The sequence below is a fragment of the Mirounga leonina genome, unplaced genomic scaffold (assembly GCF_011800145.1).
Source record: "Mirounga leonina isolate KUSES-001 unplaced genomic scaffold, KU_Mleo_1.0 Mir_150, whole genome shotgun sequence".
Lineage (NCBI taxonomy): Eukaryota > Metazoa > Chordata > Mammalia > Carnivora > Phocidae > Mirounga > Mirounga leonina.
Genome location: NW_023270374.1, coordinates 34,292,933 through 34,308,219, shown reverse-complemented (window position 1 = coordinate 34,308,219; position 15,287 = coordinate 34,292,933). Strand labels below are relative to the sequence as shown.

The 15,287-nt window shown below is 47.9% G+C and overlaps 1 protein-coding gene across 3 annotated transcripts in view; it reads right to left on the bottom strand.

The window, feature by feature from the left end:
• Positions 1-15,287, bottom strand: part of TOX2 (TOX high mobility group box family member 2) — a 129,257-nt gene that overhangs the window by 70,615 nt on the left and 43,355 nt on the right. For all 3 annotated transcript variants that reach the window (XM_035006355.1, XM_035006353.1, XM_035006354.1), the window contains exon 2: positions 8,259-8,324. In XM_035006355.1, coding sequence (XP_034862246.1) covers positions 8,259-8,324 — 66 coding nt within the window. The remainder of the gene's footprint in view (positions 1-8,258; positions 8,325-15,287) is intronic.

Sequence of the window (15,287 nt, the reverse complement as noted above, 5' to 3'; positions counted from 1 at the left end):
TTCCCCAGAGCTCCTTAGAACATGCCTTCCATTCACTTCCTGTCTCCTCTGTGGATGAGCTGCGCATTCCCCCATTGTTCACGTATCTCAGGTTGGAAGGCAGGCTTGACATCCTCCTGCCTCTCTGCTGCCCCACCTAGACCACTGTCCATCTTTCCTACAAATCCCACTGCACCCTACTCAGCTCCATCAGCATCTGGCCCCACCTGCTTGTCCCCCTACCCTTCCATGCTCCCAGCCTTTGGCTCTGGGCTCTGGCTTCCCATCCACCCCACCTCAGCATCATTCTGGGTCTCTACAGCTCAGCCACCATGCTGATGCTGGGCTCTGCACCACTGTGTCAGCTGCCCACTCCCCGGATGCACCCAGGACCCCATCAGTGCCCACAGCTGCTTCTCTCAGAACCACCACCCACTTCCAACTCCATGACTAAAGTGTCCTCACTGTCCAGCACCCCACTTGGGGACTCTCAGGGCCTGGCCCCCCTCTTTTCTCTCCTTACCCAGCTTAGATTCCCTGGTTCTTCATTTCAGTCTCTCTTTTGCACAAATGAGCTTGAGCATCCTTCTGGTACACCTACCTGGCAAATCCTTACCGTGGATTCATCCAACTGTCTGCCCCCATAGCACCTGCACCAAGAGCTCAGTCTCCCACAGGCCACACACATATCCCAGACCTTCTCCACCTGTCAGACCTCTGGTGCCCTGACTCAGCAGCTGACCTGCCCACCAACCTCTCGGAGAAGACAGATGCTTTCAGGTGCAGATGCCCTCTGCTCCCAGGGCACAATCTACAGCGACACACTCCTTTCCCCCTATGTTCCCACTCCTGGCTAAGGCCAGAGCTTCCATCTCTGGACAGGACCCAACCCCTCCCAAAACTTAAACCATCATTTAACCCTTCCCTCTCCTGAACCCCATGCTTTATCCTCTCTCTTGGATGCCTTCCATCGACAACTAAACATCCTAAAGATTCTCTCGTCTTAAAAAAAAAAAAAAAAAATCCCTCCTTTGGAGTCCTCATCTCATTGAGCTATGGCCCTGGCCCTTGTCCTGCACAGCCAGACTTCACACACAAGACACAAGTTGTCTACACTCCCTGTTTACATCCTTACCGCACGCTCCCTTCTGGATCCACCCCAGGACCTGCACAAAGTCCACTCCCCACCAAAGCCACTTTTTCTGGGATCCAGAATGACTTTCTTTTTCTTAAAACTATTGGACACATTTCAATTTTTATCCCAACCAATCCCTCAGGAGCCTTTGACCCTCTCCTTCTTGTGTACCTTTTATTCAACTTTTTGAAGTTATAATAAATCCCTATGGTCTAAAACCCCTAAAACATAAAAAGGTACAATGAAAAGTCTCTTTTCCATCCCTGTGTACCTGCCCAGTTTCCATAACACATACACACACACACAAACATGCACATGCACATATATGTATACACACAATGTACAAAGCCACTGTTATTAGTTCCTGTATATCCTTCCAGAGTTGCTTTAATCAAATACAAGCACCTAGAGAAGAAAGTCTCACTAGCTTTTTTCACAAATGGTAACATACTATACTTACTTGTTAACCACCCTGCTTTTTTCAATAAACAATGTACCTAAAGAACTTCTGTTTCTCTCCAGTTTCTTCATTCTTTCTTTACAGCAACACAGTATTCCACTTGATAAATGTACATAATTTATTTAACTAGTCCCACATTGTTGCATATTTGGGTTGTTGCCAATTCTTTGCCATTATGCCAATACCAAAATGAGTAATCTTGAAGACACCATTTCTCATGTGAGCAAATATATCTGTAGGATAGGTTTCCAAAAGGGAAATTGCTGGGTTAAAGGTCAATGCATTTGTAATTTTGATAGATGTTGCCAATTTGCTCTCCATAGGGGTTGCACCAACTTACTCTGCCTTCAAGCAATGTACAAAAATGCCTATTTCCCCACAGGGGCTCCAACAGAGTCTACTATCAAACCTTTGCATTTTTGTCAATCTAAGAGGTGAAAACGGTAGTTCTGTTTCTTGTAGGAACTGATTTTAGCATCTTTTCACAAACTTAAAATCCATTTGCATTTCCTGTACTGGAAACTATCGGTTCATATCTCCCACCTGTTTTCCTACCAGGGTTTTGAATTGATTTCTGGGAACTCTTTATATATTTGGGAGGTTAATCTTTTGACTATATTATGAGTTGAAAATAATTTGGCCCAATTATTCATTTGTCTTTTGACTTTACTTATGCTGTTTTAGCCATACAAAAGTTGTTTTTCTTTTTTATTTGTGGTCAAATTTTTAAGTCTTTTCTTCTAAGACTTTGAGTCATAGAAATATCTTTCCCACTCTAAAGCTGTAAAGTATACCTTAAAGTTTTTTTCTGGTGCCTCTATGGTTCCCATGAGTACATATAAATCTTTGATTTATTTAAAAGTTATCCTTTGACAGGGAAGAAGCTGTGGACCCAACATCATTTTCCCCTGGATCCCTTACCTCCATCTAAGACTCCATGTTCTCCTCCTACCTCTCTGGTCACTGCTTCTCAACCTATTTCATGGTCTTCTCCTCTTCCACTTTGCTTCCAGATATTGGAGCTCAACATTTAAGACTCCTTGGTCTTCTTCTCACTCTTCTTTCTTTCTGTCTTTGCAAATTTCCTCCTCACACGGTTTTAATAGCATGGGTTAAGAACTTCTAAGTTGACTTCCCCAATGAGTTCCAGACTCGTACAGCCATCTCCCTACTTGGGCATCTCCACTTGGATGAGCATCTCAAATGTAATGTGTCCAAGTCTGACCTCATCAAACCTGCACTTCCCCAGGCCTTCCCCAACTCAGAAAACTCATACCACCATGCTGGAGAATGGGATATGCTGGAAGCCTGGGATTCATCCTTTACTCCTTCATTTCTCTCTCGCCCTAGATCTATCCATCATCAAGATCTGCCAACTTTATTTCCAAAACACATCTCAGATCCATCCACTTCTTTCCATCTCCTCTGCCTCTACCACAATAGAGGACAATACCATCCTTCACTTACCCTCCTGTGTTGTCTGTCTGTATCTGCTCTTGTCATTGAGAGCTTTTAAAACTGTACTATTTGATCATGTTACCCAATTTCAATCTCTCTCTTTCTCACTAACAAAGCCCAGTGACTTGCTTTGACTAACAGAATGTGGTGGAAGTAGTCATATGCCAGTTCTCTCCCTCCCTCGCTCCCTCCCTCTCTCTCTATCACACACACACACATACACACACACATACAAATCCTTTCAATAATCCTTAGGAAAAGGTCAGAAATCTTCAGCAGAAGTCGTATTTACAGCTATGAGAGTGGAACATTCTACCTACAGCCAGGAAGGGTAAACTGAGGAGGTGACATCTGCAGTGCCCCTGAAGGGACAACTAGGCATTTGTTGGGTGAAAATAGGGGATTTGTACCAGAAGAAACAGTGCATACAAAGGCACAGAACTATAAATGAGCACAAGAGGTGACCAGAGAGTCATCTGTGTAACCAAAGCATTATTTATGATAAGAAAAACATGGAAATAAGTCCTCCCAGCTAGTTTTATGGAGTGCTGGCGGTTTATACAGTATCTTAGTTTACATTTTCACGAGGTAGAGCCTGAGATGTGGATTCCTATGACACTGACATTCCCCTTGAGAAGTGACTCAGAAAGGAAGGGAGGGCAACAGGACAGGGCAGGGGAAGGAGCTGAGCAAGGATGCCGTGTCAGCTGGAGCTCCATGGAGATTTGCAGAACTGCTCCCCGCTTGAGACAAGACGCCCACCTGGCCTTCTGGACCATCCCCACACCCCTCCCCATTCATGGTTCTCATTTGGCAGAGGCGGGTTCTCCAGAGAAGGGGCAGCTGTGAGTCGTTAGCAGCCAGCACTCACAACAGCTGGAGGACAGGTGCCCTGGCCTGGTGACGGGAATCCACACCACTCACCTATGGTACTCGTCATACTCTGGGCGGCAGACGTTACTCCTCCCATTTGACAGAAAGCTGACACAACTTGCACGGGGTTAGAGTGTGCGTCTGGGTGGGATGTGCAAGAGCTGGATTTGAATCCAAGTCTGCTGAGCCCACGGCCTCGTTCCTTTCCTCTTCAGCCTCATCCCAGCAAGAAGGAGACTCTTCCCCGGGTCACATAACCAGGAAATATTATCCTTGTAACTCCTGGCCAGGGTCTGTTCTCAAGAGGGGGAAGAGCTTATCTCTACAAGGCCCTCCCCTCCCAGAAGTTGCTGATGGGCCAGAAGTGATGTCTGAGAACTGCATCTGGGTTTCAGACCACCCACACAAGTCTGGTGCAAAAGAAACACAAGGTCCAGGGGAGGGGGAAAGGGGATTCTGTGTGAAAGCTAAGGCAGCCAGGCAGGAATCTTGTGGAAACTTGTGAAAACCAAACAATAAAGCATGCATTTGCAAAAGAAACTGCAAGCCCATAAGAGCTGGTTTGAAAGTTTTTAACAGGGGGCACAGTTGGCTGGTATATATCCCATAGGAACCTGTGTCTCCACTGAAGTTTCTAGATAAAGAAGATGGTGTTTCGGGAGAAGATTACATTAAAGAGCAGGTTTTTAATACGATGAAATGGTATGTTCTGGAAGCAAACATCTTCCAGAAATGGCTTCCGGCTTACATCGAGAGCTTTGCACATAATAGGTGCCCATTTGTTCAATAGGTGTATCTCATATTTAACTGCATTTATAAAATGCATTTTATGCCATTTAGACTGTTTGTACTCTGCGGGCATCTGGGTGGCTCAATTAAGTGTCTGACTCTTGATTTCAGCTCAGGTCTTGATCTCAGGGTCATAAATTCAAGCCCCATATTGGGCTCCACGCTAGGCAAGGAGCCTACTTAAAAAAAAAAAAAAAAAACATATAGAGTGTTTTTACTCTGAATCCTCTGTTGGCAAGGAGACCATCATTTTGCCCAGATGTTTATGTCAGCCCCCCAGGAACTGGGACAATACAATCCCTGTGGTTGGTGGGGCAGCACATCATGACAGGGCATTAATGTGCATGTGTGTGTAGGGTGGGGCAGGGAAGGGGGTTCAGGCAAGCACTTCAGGGAAAAGACTGGAAGAAAACATTAAGAAGTAGGGATCCTGGAGCCCCACAAGCCACTAGGGGCTGCAGGTCCTGGACGAGTCTGTTATTCTTCAACAAAAATCAGCATGAACAACATCCCACGTTCCCGTGGGTTTGTTAAAAGACCACAATACTTTGCAGCTCCTCCCAACAACAGGGTCTACTTCCCCATTCCTTGAATCCAGACTGGCTCTCTGACTTGCTTTGAGTGACAGAATGTCCTGGAAGTACTCATGTGCCAGTTCTAAGCCTACCTCAACAGGTCTTGCAGCTTCTGCTGTTGCTGTTCTGGGAACCCTTTTCCCACCACGTGAACAACCTCAGGCTAGCCTGTTGGGGGACAAGAGACTGTCTGGAGAGAAGGAAGTCCCCATACCAACCAGGCCACAGCTGACCTGGCAGCTTACAGTGGCCACTTACAGGGGTCCTAGCTATGGCCAGAAGAGCCACCCAAATGAACCCAACCAAACCACCAACCCATGGAATTTTGAATCATGTAAATATTTGTTTTTTTAAGACACTAAGTTTTGACTTGCTTGGGTTTTTTATTTTTTTAAGATTATTTATTTATTTATTTATTTATTTATTTATTTATTTATTTATTTATTTATTTATTTATTTATTTTAGAGAGAGAGAGCATGGGGCAGAGGGAGAGGGAGAGAGAGAATCTCAAGCAGACTCCGTGCTGGGTGCAAAGTCCGATGCAGGGCTCGACTCATGACCCTGAGATCATGACCCAAGCCCAAATCAAGAGTCCAATGCCCAACCGACTGATCCACCTAGGAGCCCCCTGACATGCTTCTTATGCAACAAAAGTCAACTGGTACCCTGTAAGAAGACTAGATTGTAATTGCTAAATCTGTTCCCATCCAGGTTGGCTCACACCACAGGGTGTTTGTCTGGTCAATCACAGGGAATCCTGATGTTTTCTTTATAAAGTGCTAAATTAGGGAGACTCTCTGAGTGACAGCACAAGAGACTTGAAGGGACCCTTGGGGAATCCAACTGCCTCATTTCCCTGCCAGGGAAATTGAAGTCCAGAGAAGAGAAGGGGCCACATGACCCATTAGGCAAGTCTTTCCTGAGCACCTTGCATGTGCCAGGCTCTGTTACACGCTGGGAGACACAATAGTGAATGAGGGACCAGATCCTGCTCTAGTGTGGAAATCAGATGCTAACCAAGTCTTCACACAGATAAGCAGGTGACCCCAAACAGTGACAAATGCCATGAATTAAAAGGACACGGTGGCACGAGAGAGAATCAAGGGGAGGGGACCTAATTTGGATTTCAGGGTCACCAACAGCTCTCTGACAAAGGAACACTTGGCTGAAGCAAGTCGGGGGCAGGCTTGAGGTGGGAACGGAGCAAAGTAATGTGTGGAGCTCTGAGCCCCAGCTGTCCCCCTGCCTGGATGAGCCACTCAACATCCTCCAGTTCAGTTTCCTCATCTATAAAATGGGATTAGTGGCAACCTACTACTTCTCAAGACTGGTGAAGATCAGCTGAAATAACCAGTGAGGAAAAGGCTCTGCAACTGTGGGGATGTGCTGGGCAGGCAGGTGAGGGCGCTGCAGCCAACAGCCTGTGGGGACGCTTATTGGCCCTGCTTCTCCTCTGCAAAGGACTGTGGGCAGACACGGAGCCCCACAAGCCCCACCCTCCCTTCTCCCCAAAGTATGGTGCCCACACTCTCCATCAGGGTTTGAGCCACGCCAACTCCACCTGCCACGGTTCTGAGAGCGAGGCTCAGCACGTTAACAAAATGCACTTGAAACACTGAAAGAGCTCAGATGAGATGCTCAGGAGGAAGCTCTGGTCTTGTGAGACACCACATGTCCAAGCTGATTAAGGACAGTTCAACGACTTCAGTGGTCTCTTCCAAGATGAGCATTTCCAGGACCTGGAGTCCTGCCCACCAGAGTGTCTTTCAGGCTGGCACGAGTCAGTGCCATAGAAAGGTAGCTTTGCAGCAGCATCGTGATGCTCACATGGTCACAGGCCAGCGAAGGGGCGTGGCCGGCGTGGCGGCCCCAGTGCGAGCACCCCTGCAGTGGCAGGGGAGGGGGATGCAGTGCCCAGCAGCGGAGCCTGTGCACCACACTGAGGGTCCAGGAGCTGCCCTCACTGGCAGTGCGCCCTAAGGGGGCCACAGCCCACGCCTTACTCATCTATGTCCGCCACTGGATTTGTCACATAGGAGGGCACGTAAGTGTTTGTGCATTAATAGGGTTCTAACTCCCGAGCTGGAAAATGTGGGCCCAGCAACCCAATCTGGACTGCCACAACCTTCATGACTGCACAGACAGAGGATGGTGGTCAGCTCCAGGGACGGGTTTGTCTTCCAGCTCCCCAAGTTCCTCAGCACCCTGAGCCACTGCCACTCTGCAGGCGCCCCTGCCTTAAGGAACCGTCCTCCAGGTTACCACAGTCTGCAGTGAGGACCCTCCCCAGCGTCCCAGCCTGCAGTGAGGACCCTCCCCAGCATTCCAATCTGCAGTGAGGATGCTCCCGGCTGAAAGAAAACTTAACTTTTGGAGACCAGGCTCTCAGTGGAAATTCAGATTCTAGCTGGCATCTGGGACTCCCAGAGGGCTAGGGACCGGGATAGCCTTGCCCAGGGATGATCCAGTCTCCTTCCCAGGGAGGACCGCACAGGAAGCCTCTGCTCTCCTCCCTGTATGCCACATCCACAATCCTCCGCAGGGGTACTAGACAAGTCTAGGTGGGCAGGAGAACTCTGCACGCCTTTGCATGGGCATGTGTGTCTCTGTGCCAGTGTAGATCCCATGGGTGCTATGTGGTGGCAAGAGGCAGAGAGTACCAGGGAGCTTGTGACATCTTTACTCACTGCTGCTGAAGAGTTCTCCTCTGTGCATGGGAAATGTGGGCAACACATTTGCAGTTTTACCTGCAAGTTTTCAATGGTGCCCATTTTCAGCCAACTGTAGCCAGGTAGGTGCTTTACAGAAAACACTGTGGTCCCAGTTGGATTGTCACTTTCAAGGGAATATTTGATATTCTTGATCCTTGTGAGAGAGGATAGTAGTGGGCCCTGCCCCACTGCTCTGCCCCATCCCAGCCCCACCTTGAAGCAGCTCAGCTCCAGCCAGCTCCAGGCTGAACCCCAACAGGCAGGATGGAGCACCCACCTGGCTGGTCGATAGCAGCTCTGGGTTCCCGTCACTCATCCCCACGTAGGCACTGTCACCATCAAACTAGAACAGAGAAAGAGAGAGAAGCGGGTCTGAGTAAGGTGTTTTCAAGAAGGCCCCAGGAGATGCCCGAGAAGGTCAGGAGACTGAACGCACTGAGGGGAAAGGTCTGTGGGGCCCGGAGAAGCAAAGCTCGAGCCCAAGATGCCCAAATCTCATTTCAGCAGGATTCCCTCTAGGGTGAAAAGAGCAACCCCTGTCCTGTGGCCCCTGCGGGCTTGGATTAGCACCTCAATCACAGGGCAAAGAGAGGAAAACCTTCCTGCCCTTTATGCCTTGTCCACAGATGTGGCAGATGGTCCTTGTCAGATACTGGGCTCCCCAACCCTGGAAGTATGCAAAGATCTCTCTTGGCCAAAAGGCCATCAGACTATCAGCAAGAGCTAGAATTCCACATGATGGAGGGAGGCTGAGAGCTTCAGAGCTCTGGGATCAGGACACCTGCCCCAGACATGCCCTCCAGGTCTTACCATCCTAAGAAGCTTGGCCCCCTCACATTTGCCCCTTGGGCCACCTCTGGCCACAGGCAGGGAGGGCTGTGGTAGAAACCATGCACAGACACTACAATCCTGTGTTCTGATAAGCTGCCATGTCTGGACGCAGGAAGATCTCCCTGCAGTAGGAAGCAGGTGTTATGGGAGAAGTGTGGACTTTGGGGTCACTGGCTTTTTTCCATGATGTGTATTCTTGAGCTGGTGTCTGAATTTCTGAGGTTCCTCATCAGTTGAATGAGGATAATGACAGTGGTCCCATCTCCATGGGGTATTGTACCAAAACACGTAGAGCACTCAGCTCATTTCCAGTAAGTTCTCTTCCCTTGAGACAGGTGTTTTGGATCAGGTTCCCTAAATGCAGAGCGTGAGACCAGGATTTTCAAATGCATGTGATTTTTGAACAGTGCTCTTTAGGAAAATCTGTAAGGGAGGAAGGGAAGCAGGACAGGGCAGCGGAAGTAGCTAAGCAAAGATGTGATCTCAGCTGGAGACCCGCTGCAGCCTGGTCCCATGGGGAGCCATGGGGCATGAATTGCCCCATGGAGTTCAGTCAGTCACTGGCTGCGGGCTGCCCTTAGGGGACAAGGGGAGGCATAACCTTCTGAGCAGGGTGGCCCCCATTTGGCCAGGGACAGTTCCCCAGAGAATTGTGCCAACTGTGAGCCATCTGCAGCCAGTGGTCAGGAGCTGGCTGTAGAGGCTAGTAAAGGGATCTGGGTGGGGCCCCAATGGCAGCCGGCCATTTCATTTTAATTGAAAATTTAATTTTTTTATTGGGTTATCTTCACATGATTCAAAATTTCCAAAGCACAAAAAGCAACAGAGTGAAAATTCTCCTTCCCACCCCCACCTCCCCGCCATCCATTGCTTCTCTCCAGAGGCAGCCACTGAGTCTACCGGCTTCCTTTATATCCTTTCAGAGATGGTCCACATATATACATTTTATAGTCGTCTCTTTCACATAAATGACAACATACTATACACCCTGTTTTGCACCTCATTTTTCTCCTAGCAACACATCTCGGGAAGTATTTTATATCAGAACATAATTCTGTCTTCCGTTACCTGGTATTCCATGGTGTGGATGTAACAGATATATTTAACTAGTTGAGCTCATGGGCAATTGAGTTGTTTCTAGTCTTTCTCTATTCCAGCACTGCTCTCATGAATATTTTTGTACATCCATCATTCCGCCTGGGTGTGAGTTTATCTGTAGGATTAGTTTGTATAATCGCTGGGTCCAGACATGCGTGCATTTGTAATTTTGATAGGCATCACCAAACACCCTCGTGGAGGTTGTAAAAATCCACTCTCCCATGATCATGCACAAGACGTCTGTTCATGCAGAACCTCTTCACGCAGAGAGGCTCAGATGCCAGCCTGCTCCCTCTGCGGGTCCACCCCCACCACCCTTCCCAATTCCCTTGCCTTGCTCTACCTTGTTCTTTGTTCTATAGGCCCTTTTACCTCCTAGCATTCTAAATCATTTGCTTATTTTACCATGTTCACTGTTTAGAGTGGATTTCCCCTGTCAAAATGGAGGCTCCTGGAGGTCAGGGATCTCAGTCTCTCTGCCTCCCAAACACCTAGAATAGTGCCTGGTAGAAAGCAGATAATTAATAATTGCTTGTTGGCTGAATGAATGAGTGAATGAATGAAGCAAGCATGACATCATTCACATTGTCTTTTACTAGGCCAGTCTTCCCATCAAGGCAGTAGGATTGATGGCTATACCCAAATACCTTGCCAGCACAGGGATGGGCAGAGGCCTTCAGTGACTGCTATATTAACAAAAGAAAAGGTGGCACCATGCCTAGAGTCTGGGCACTGGCCCCCAATGCAGGGGTCCATCCACTACACTGTGCCTGGAGCTCATCATGCTTCAAGGCCCTGCTCAGAAACCACCTCCTCCAAGAGGCTGCCATGCTCTCACCTTCTCTGGCTGCCCCTCTTACAACACAGATTGTCTTCACATCTGTCTTCTGCCCCAGAGTGGGAGCAACATGGAGGCTAGAACTGTGTCCTGGTCATTTCCAAACCCCACAGCACCTGGAACAGTCTGGCCTCAGAAATGAGACTGGGAATGAGACAGGGTGGGGAGCTTTCAACAAAAACTCCTGGGTATCATTTGATGTGTCACCGTGGCCATTTATTACTTAGATAAAAGTAAAACCTTTTTAAAAGCCACACATAATTTATATGTTTTATAAGAAAGAATGACTAGGAATGGAGGGGGACTTAGTTTAGCCAGGTCTCTGAAACATTTTATAAGGCAATAGTAATCAAACAGTATGGTATAGGTTAAAAATATAGGAACATGTATCAAAGAAGCAGATGGAAAGATGTCCCCCAAGCCCCTTGTTACAGCCCGTTGATCAACTGCTGAGTAGAACAGAACCACCGCAGAAGCAAGGACACCTGTCTGCTCTCTCCGATGCACACAGCAGGCACTCAACAAATTCTGGGGAATGAATGAATATACCTGGCACTGAGCAAAATGCTTGCCATAAAAGATCTCATTTCAGCCTCAAAGCAACCCAGCAAAGCAGGTATTATTTTCCCTGTTTAAAGCCAAGGAAACAGATGGAAAGGATTAGCAGCTGCCCAAAATTGCACACCTAGAGGCAGGCTGGGCTTCAGAGTGGGCTGCCTGCTTCTTTGGTTTGGTCTCTCCCACTAGGCCAGAAGCCCCTTAAGAGTGGGGATCAAGGCTTTGGTGCACCCCACTCTAGAACCAACCATTAGCCTGGGGCTGGCACATAACAGGTGTTTGGTAAATATGTGTTAGCCGTTCAGGGAGGGAGGCATTATCTGTGGTGGGCAGTGGGGGGATGGCTCTGGGGATATGAGAAAAGAAAACCCTGGATTTTGATGTGTGTATGCTGGAGGACACAAGGGGGTCTGCCAGTGGGACCACATGAGGTCACCAGAGCCTGCCTCTAGTGGGCTCATTCATTCACTCATTTATTCAACCAAGAAAAGCTGCCACGTAATGGAGTAAAGCTTGCTTCTTGCTTTCGAGGAGGACCTGAGAAGTTGGCAGAGGTTCCCAAGGCCAGGCCTGAGTCAGCCTCTGGTTGGTTACTCCCAGGTGTCTTGCACGGTGTCCTGAGAGCACACTGGGCTTGGGACCTGGCTACTGAGCAGCCATGAACCCAAGGTGGTGGTGGGGGGGAGGGGGGGTCTGTTCTCTGTTCCACCATATCAGAGCCCTTGCAGGGGGAAGGAGGGAGAGAGGGTGACCCTAAGAGTCCCAGGCTTCCCCTGGCTTGGCCCCCAGGGTCCTAAGGCCTGGAGCTTACTTCCTTAGCCCTTTTGGGGAGGTTGCTTTCTGGGGGAAAGAACTTGTAAGCCAAGGGGAGAAGTCACAAATCAAAGCAGGGCCCCCTCCTCCTCCATGTGCACAACCAAGATCACAAATGCCCACATCTGTACCCACCACACAGCGAATGCTGAGTGTGTATGTGGACACAAATGTATATGACAAATGCAGTGTGCCCAAGCATGCTGACTACATACACACCACAAACCAGTGGCAGACTATGACAGCACTTAGTCGCACACACACCACACCCATGGGTAACCCAAGCCAACACAAAGGCGCCCACAGCACAAGCCTGAGTGTGCACATGTCACAGACCCTTTATGGGACTGGTACACAATGCCCACAGCATACGCACAGGGAAAGGAAGGGATGACCACTCCTCTGCAGCTATATAAACAGAACTCACCTAAATGAGCCCACAAACATGTATGGCAGGAGCACATCCAGACCTACACAAGAGCTTAAATTCCATGCATATCTCACAATTTATCAGTCCCTCGGCCAAAAATATTTTTTCACACCACACAACCTTCCGTATGCTTTAAAAGCGGGGGGGGGGGGGTAAAATGCAGGGGAAACAAGGGCCTAAGAATTTCTGTGAAATGCCAGGAGAACATCCTCTTACCACTGACTGGAATAGATTAATTTTCCCCATTTCATATTCTAATTATAATTCCTTTTCCCATCGTCATCTTCAGTCCTCATTACAGCTGGAAGATTGTTCTGCAAAAGCCAGACCTTCATCTTCTCTTCCCAAGAGTTTTGTCATGGAAATGAGTTTTGGAATCTGAAAGAACCCACATTTTTGCAAATATCAAATGTGTGGGGATAACCCTTTCATGACGGCCATCGGGGACCCTGCTCACAGAGGCTTCTGAAGTGTTTGTCTCTCCCCCAAGCCATGTGGTCCCCTTGGCAAAAGGGGCTCCTGGACCCCTATTCCAACAGCCCTCCCAACCTAGATCCCATTTTTACCTTTAAGGAAACTTAGCAAATAGGCAGCCAAGGTGGCAGGTGAGAGCCCTGATCTTAGAATCAGACGATGCCAGCTCCATGGGCACCACTGTGAGCAAGTGCCTTAGCTGCTCTATGCTTCGGTTTCCTCATTCCTACAACCCTCAGAATCACTGATTCATAATAGGTGTAAATTAAATATCTGTGGGATGGACAAATGAGATAACTGGATGGATGAATGGATGGGAGGAGGGAGGGAGTGAAGGATGAGGTAGATGGGTGGATGAATGGATAGATGGATGGGTGATAGATGTATAGATCAGTGAGTCTAATGGAAATATAATGCAAGTCACAAATGCAAGCTACATATGTCATCTTAAATTTTCTAGTGGCCGCAGTTAAAAAAGCAAATATACACAGGTGAAATTAATTTTAATGACATTTTATGTAACCCATTATTTTTAGCACATTATGATTGCAACATGTAATCAACAGAAAAACTGTGAATGAGATGGTTTAAAGTCTTTTTTCTTTTTGGTACTGTCTTTGAAATCTGGTGTGTATTTTACATTATAGCACATCTCAGTTTAGACTTAGCCATACTTCAAGTGTTCAAAAGTCACATGTGGCTGGTGGTTGACATAGTGAATAGAGAAGGAAATAGTTGCAATGGGTAAAATGAGTGGATGGATGGTAGGTAGGTGTATGGGTGGGATGGATGGATGGATGGATGGGTGAATGGACGTATGGATGATAAATCAGTGGGTGCGGAAGATAAGTGGCTTGGAGGAATGAATGGGATAGATGGGCCAGTAGGTAGATCAACAGATGACTCAGTGATTGGATAGCAGATTTAGAAGGTGGGATGGGGGGGATGCCTGGGTGGCTCAGTCGGTTAAGCGTCTAACACTTGGTTTCGGTTCAGGTCATGATCTCAGGGTCATGAGATCAAGCCCCGCATCAGGCTCCACAGTCAATGAGAAGACTGCTTGAGATTCTCTCTCTCCTTCTCCCTCTGCCCCTCCTCCCACTTGCGCTTGCATGTGCACATGTTCTCTTTCCCAAATAAATAAATAAATCTTAAAAAAAAAAAAAAAGAAGGTGGGATGGATGGATGGATGGATGGGATGGTTGGGTGAGAATGAAGAGAGAGATGGATGAGAAGATGACTGGAATGGTGGGTGAGATAGACAGATGGATGAGATGCCTGGGTTGATGCAGTGGGTTGCGTAGGTGAGTGGGATGGACAGGTGGGTGGATAACTATATCTGATATTTCCTTCTTGCTCTATTCACACTTCCCCTGGACAATGTCATGGCTTCTTAGGGTTACAACATATCACTGACTCTCAAATGTTCATCTTCAACTAAGTTACATCCAGATTCCAATGTACAGTTTCTCCCTGGACATCTGGTCCATGCATATCTCAAATTTCACACACCCCACACTGAACTCATGACATGTGTGGACCTGCTCTTCCTCCAGGGGTCTGCCATCATGACAGCAGATGTCACCTACCCAGGACCCAGGCAGTACCTCCAGGATGACTCAGCCCCATCACTCCTACATCCCCCAAACACCCACAGAGGCTTTGTGCTCAGCTCCCGCTCCCCCCAATCCATCTTCTATCCTGAATGTCACTAGTGATTACTTCAGTGCTCAGATCAAAACCCTGCTGTGACACCACATCATTAGCCTTGGCATCTAGGACCCTCCATGACAACTCGCCCTGAGCCTCAGCTCCCACGGCATCCATCAAGGTTGTAGAAACCTCCAGCGCCCCTGCCTTTACACACATTGTCCCATGATCAGCCTGGAGCATCCGCCTCCTCCCCTTCTCTACCCACTGAAATCCAACTCTCCCTAGGTCTTTTGTTTATGGCTATGTGATGCACCCTTGGCAGTCTTGCTTGCTTCTACAGACCTGCGTTCTTGGGCCCAAGCTTAAAGCTTCCATCCCAAATTGGCTCTGGATTCAATTCAACTTCTACATGTAGCATGATGTCCTGGGCTACAGCATAGATTCATGAATTAGAGTACCACCAGTAATAGTTGTGAGTGACCTTGGATTTAACCTATTATTGTTATGATGTGCTAAACTCTTATCCCCACATCAGCCTTGGCAACCCTCTCCATCAGGACCATGTTTCTTATGTCACTGAGGTTGTCAGCTATCCCTTCAAATCTCTCCCC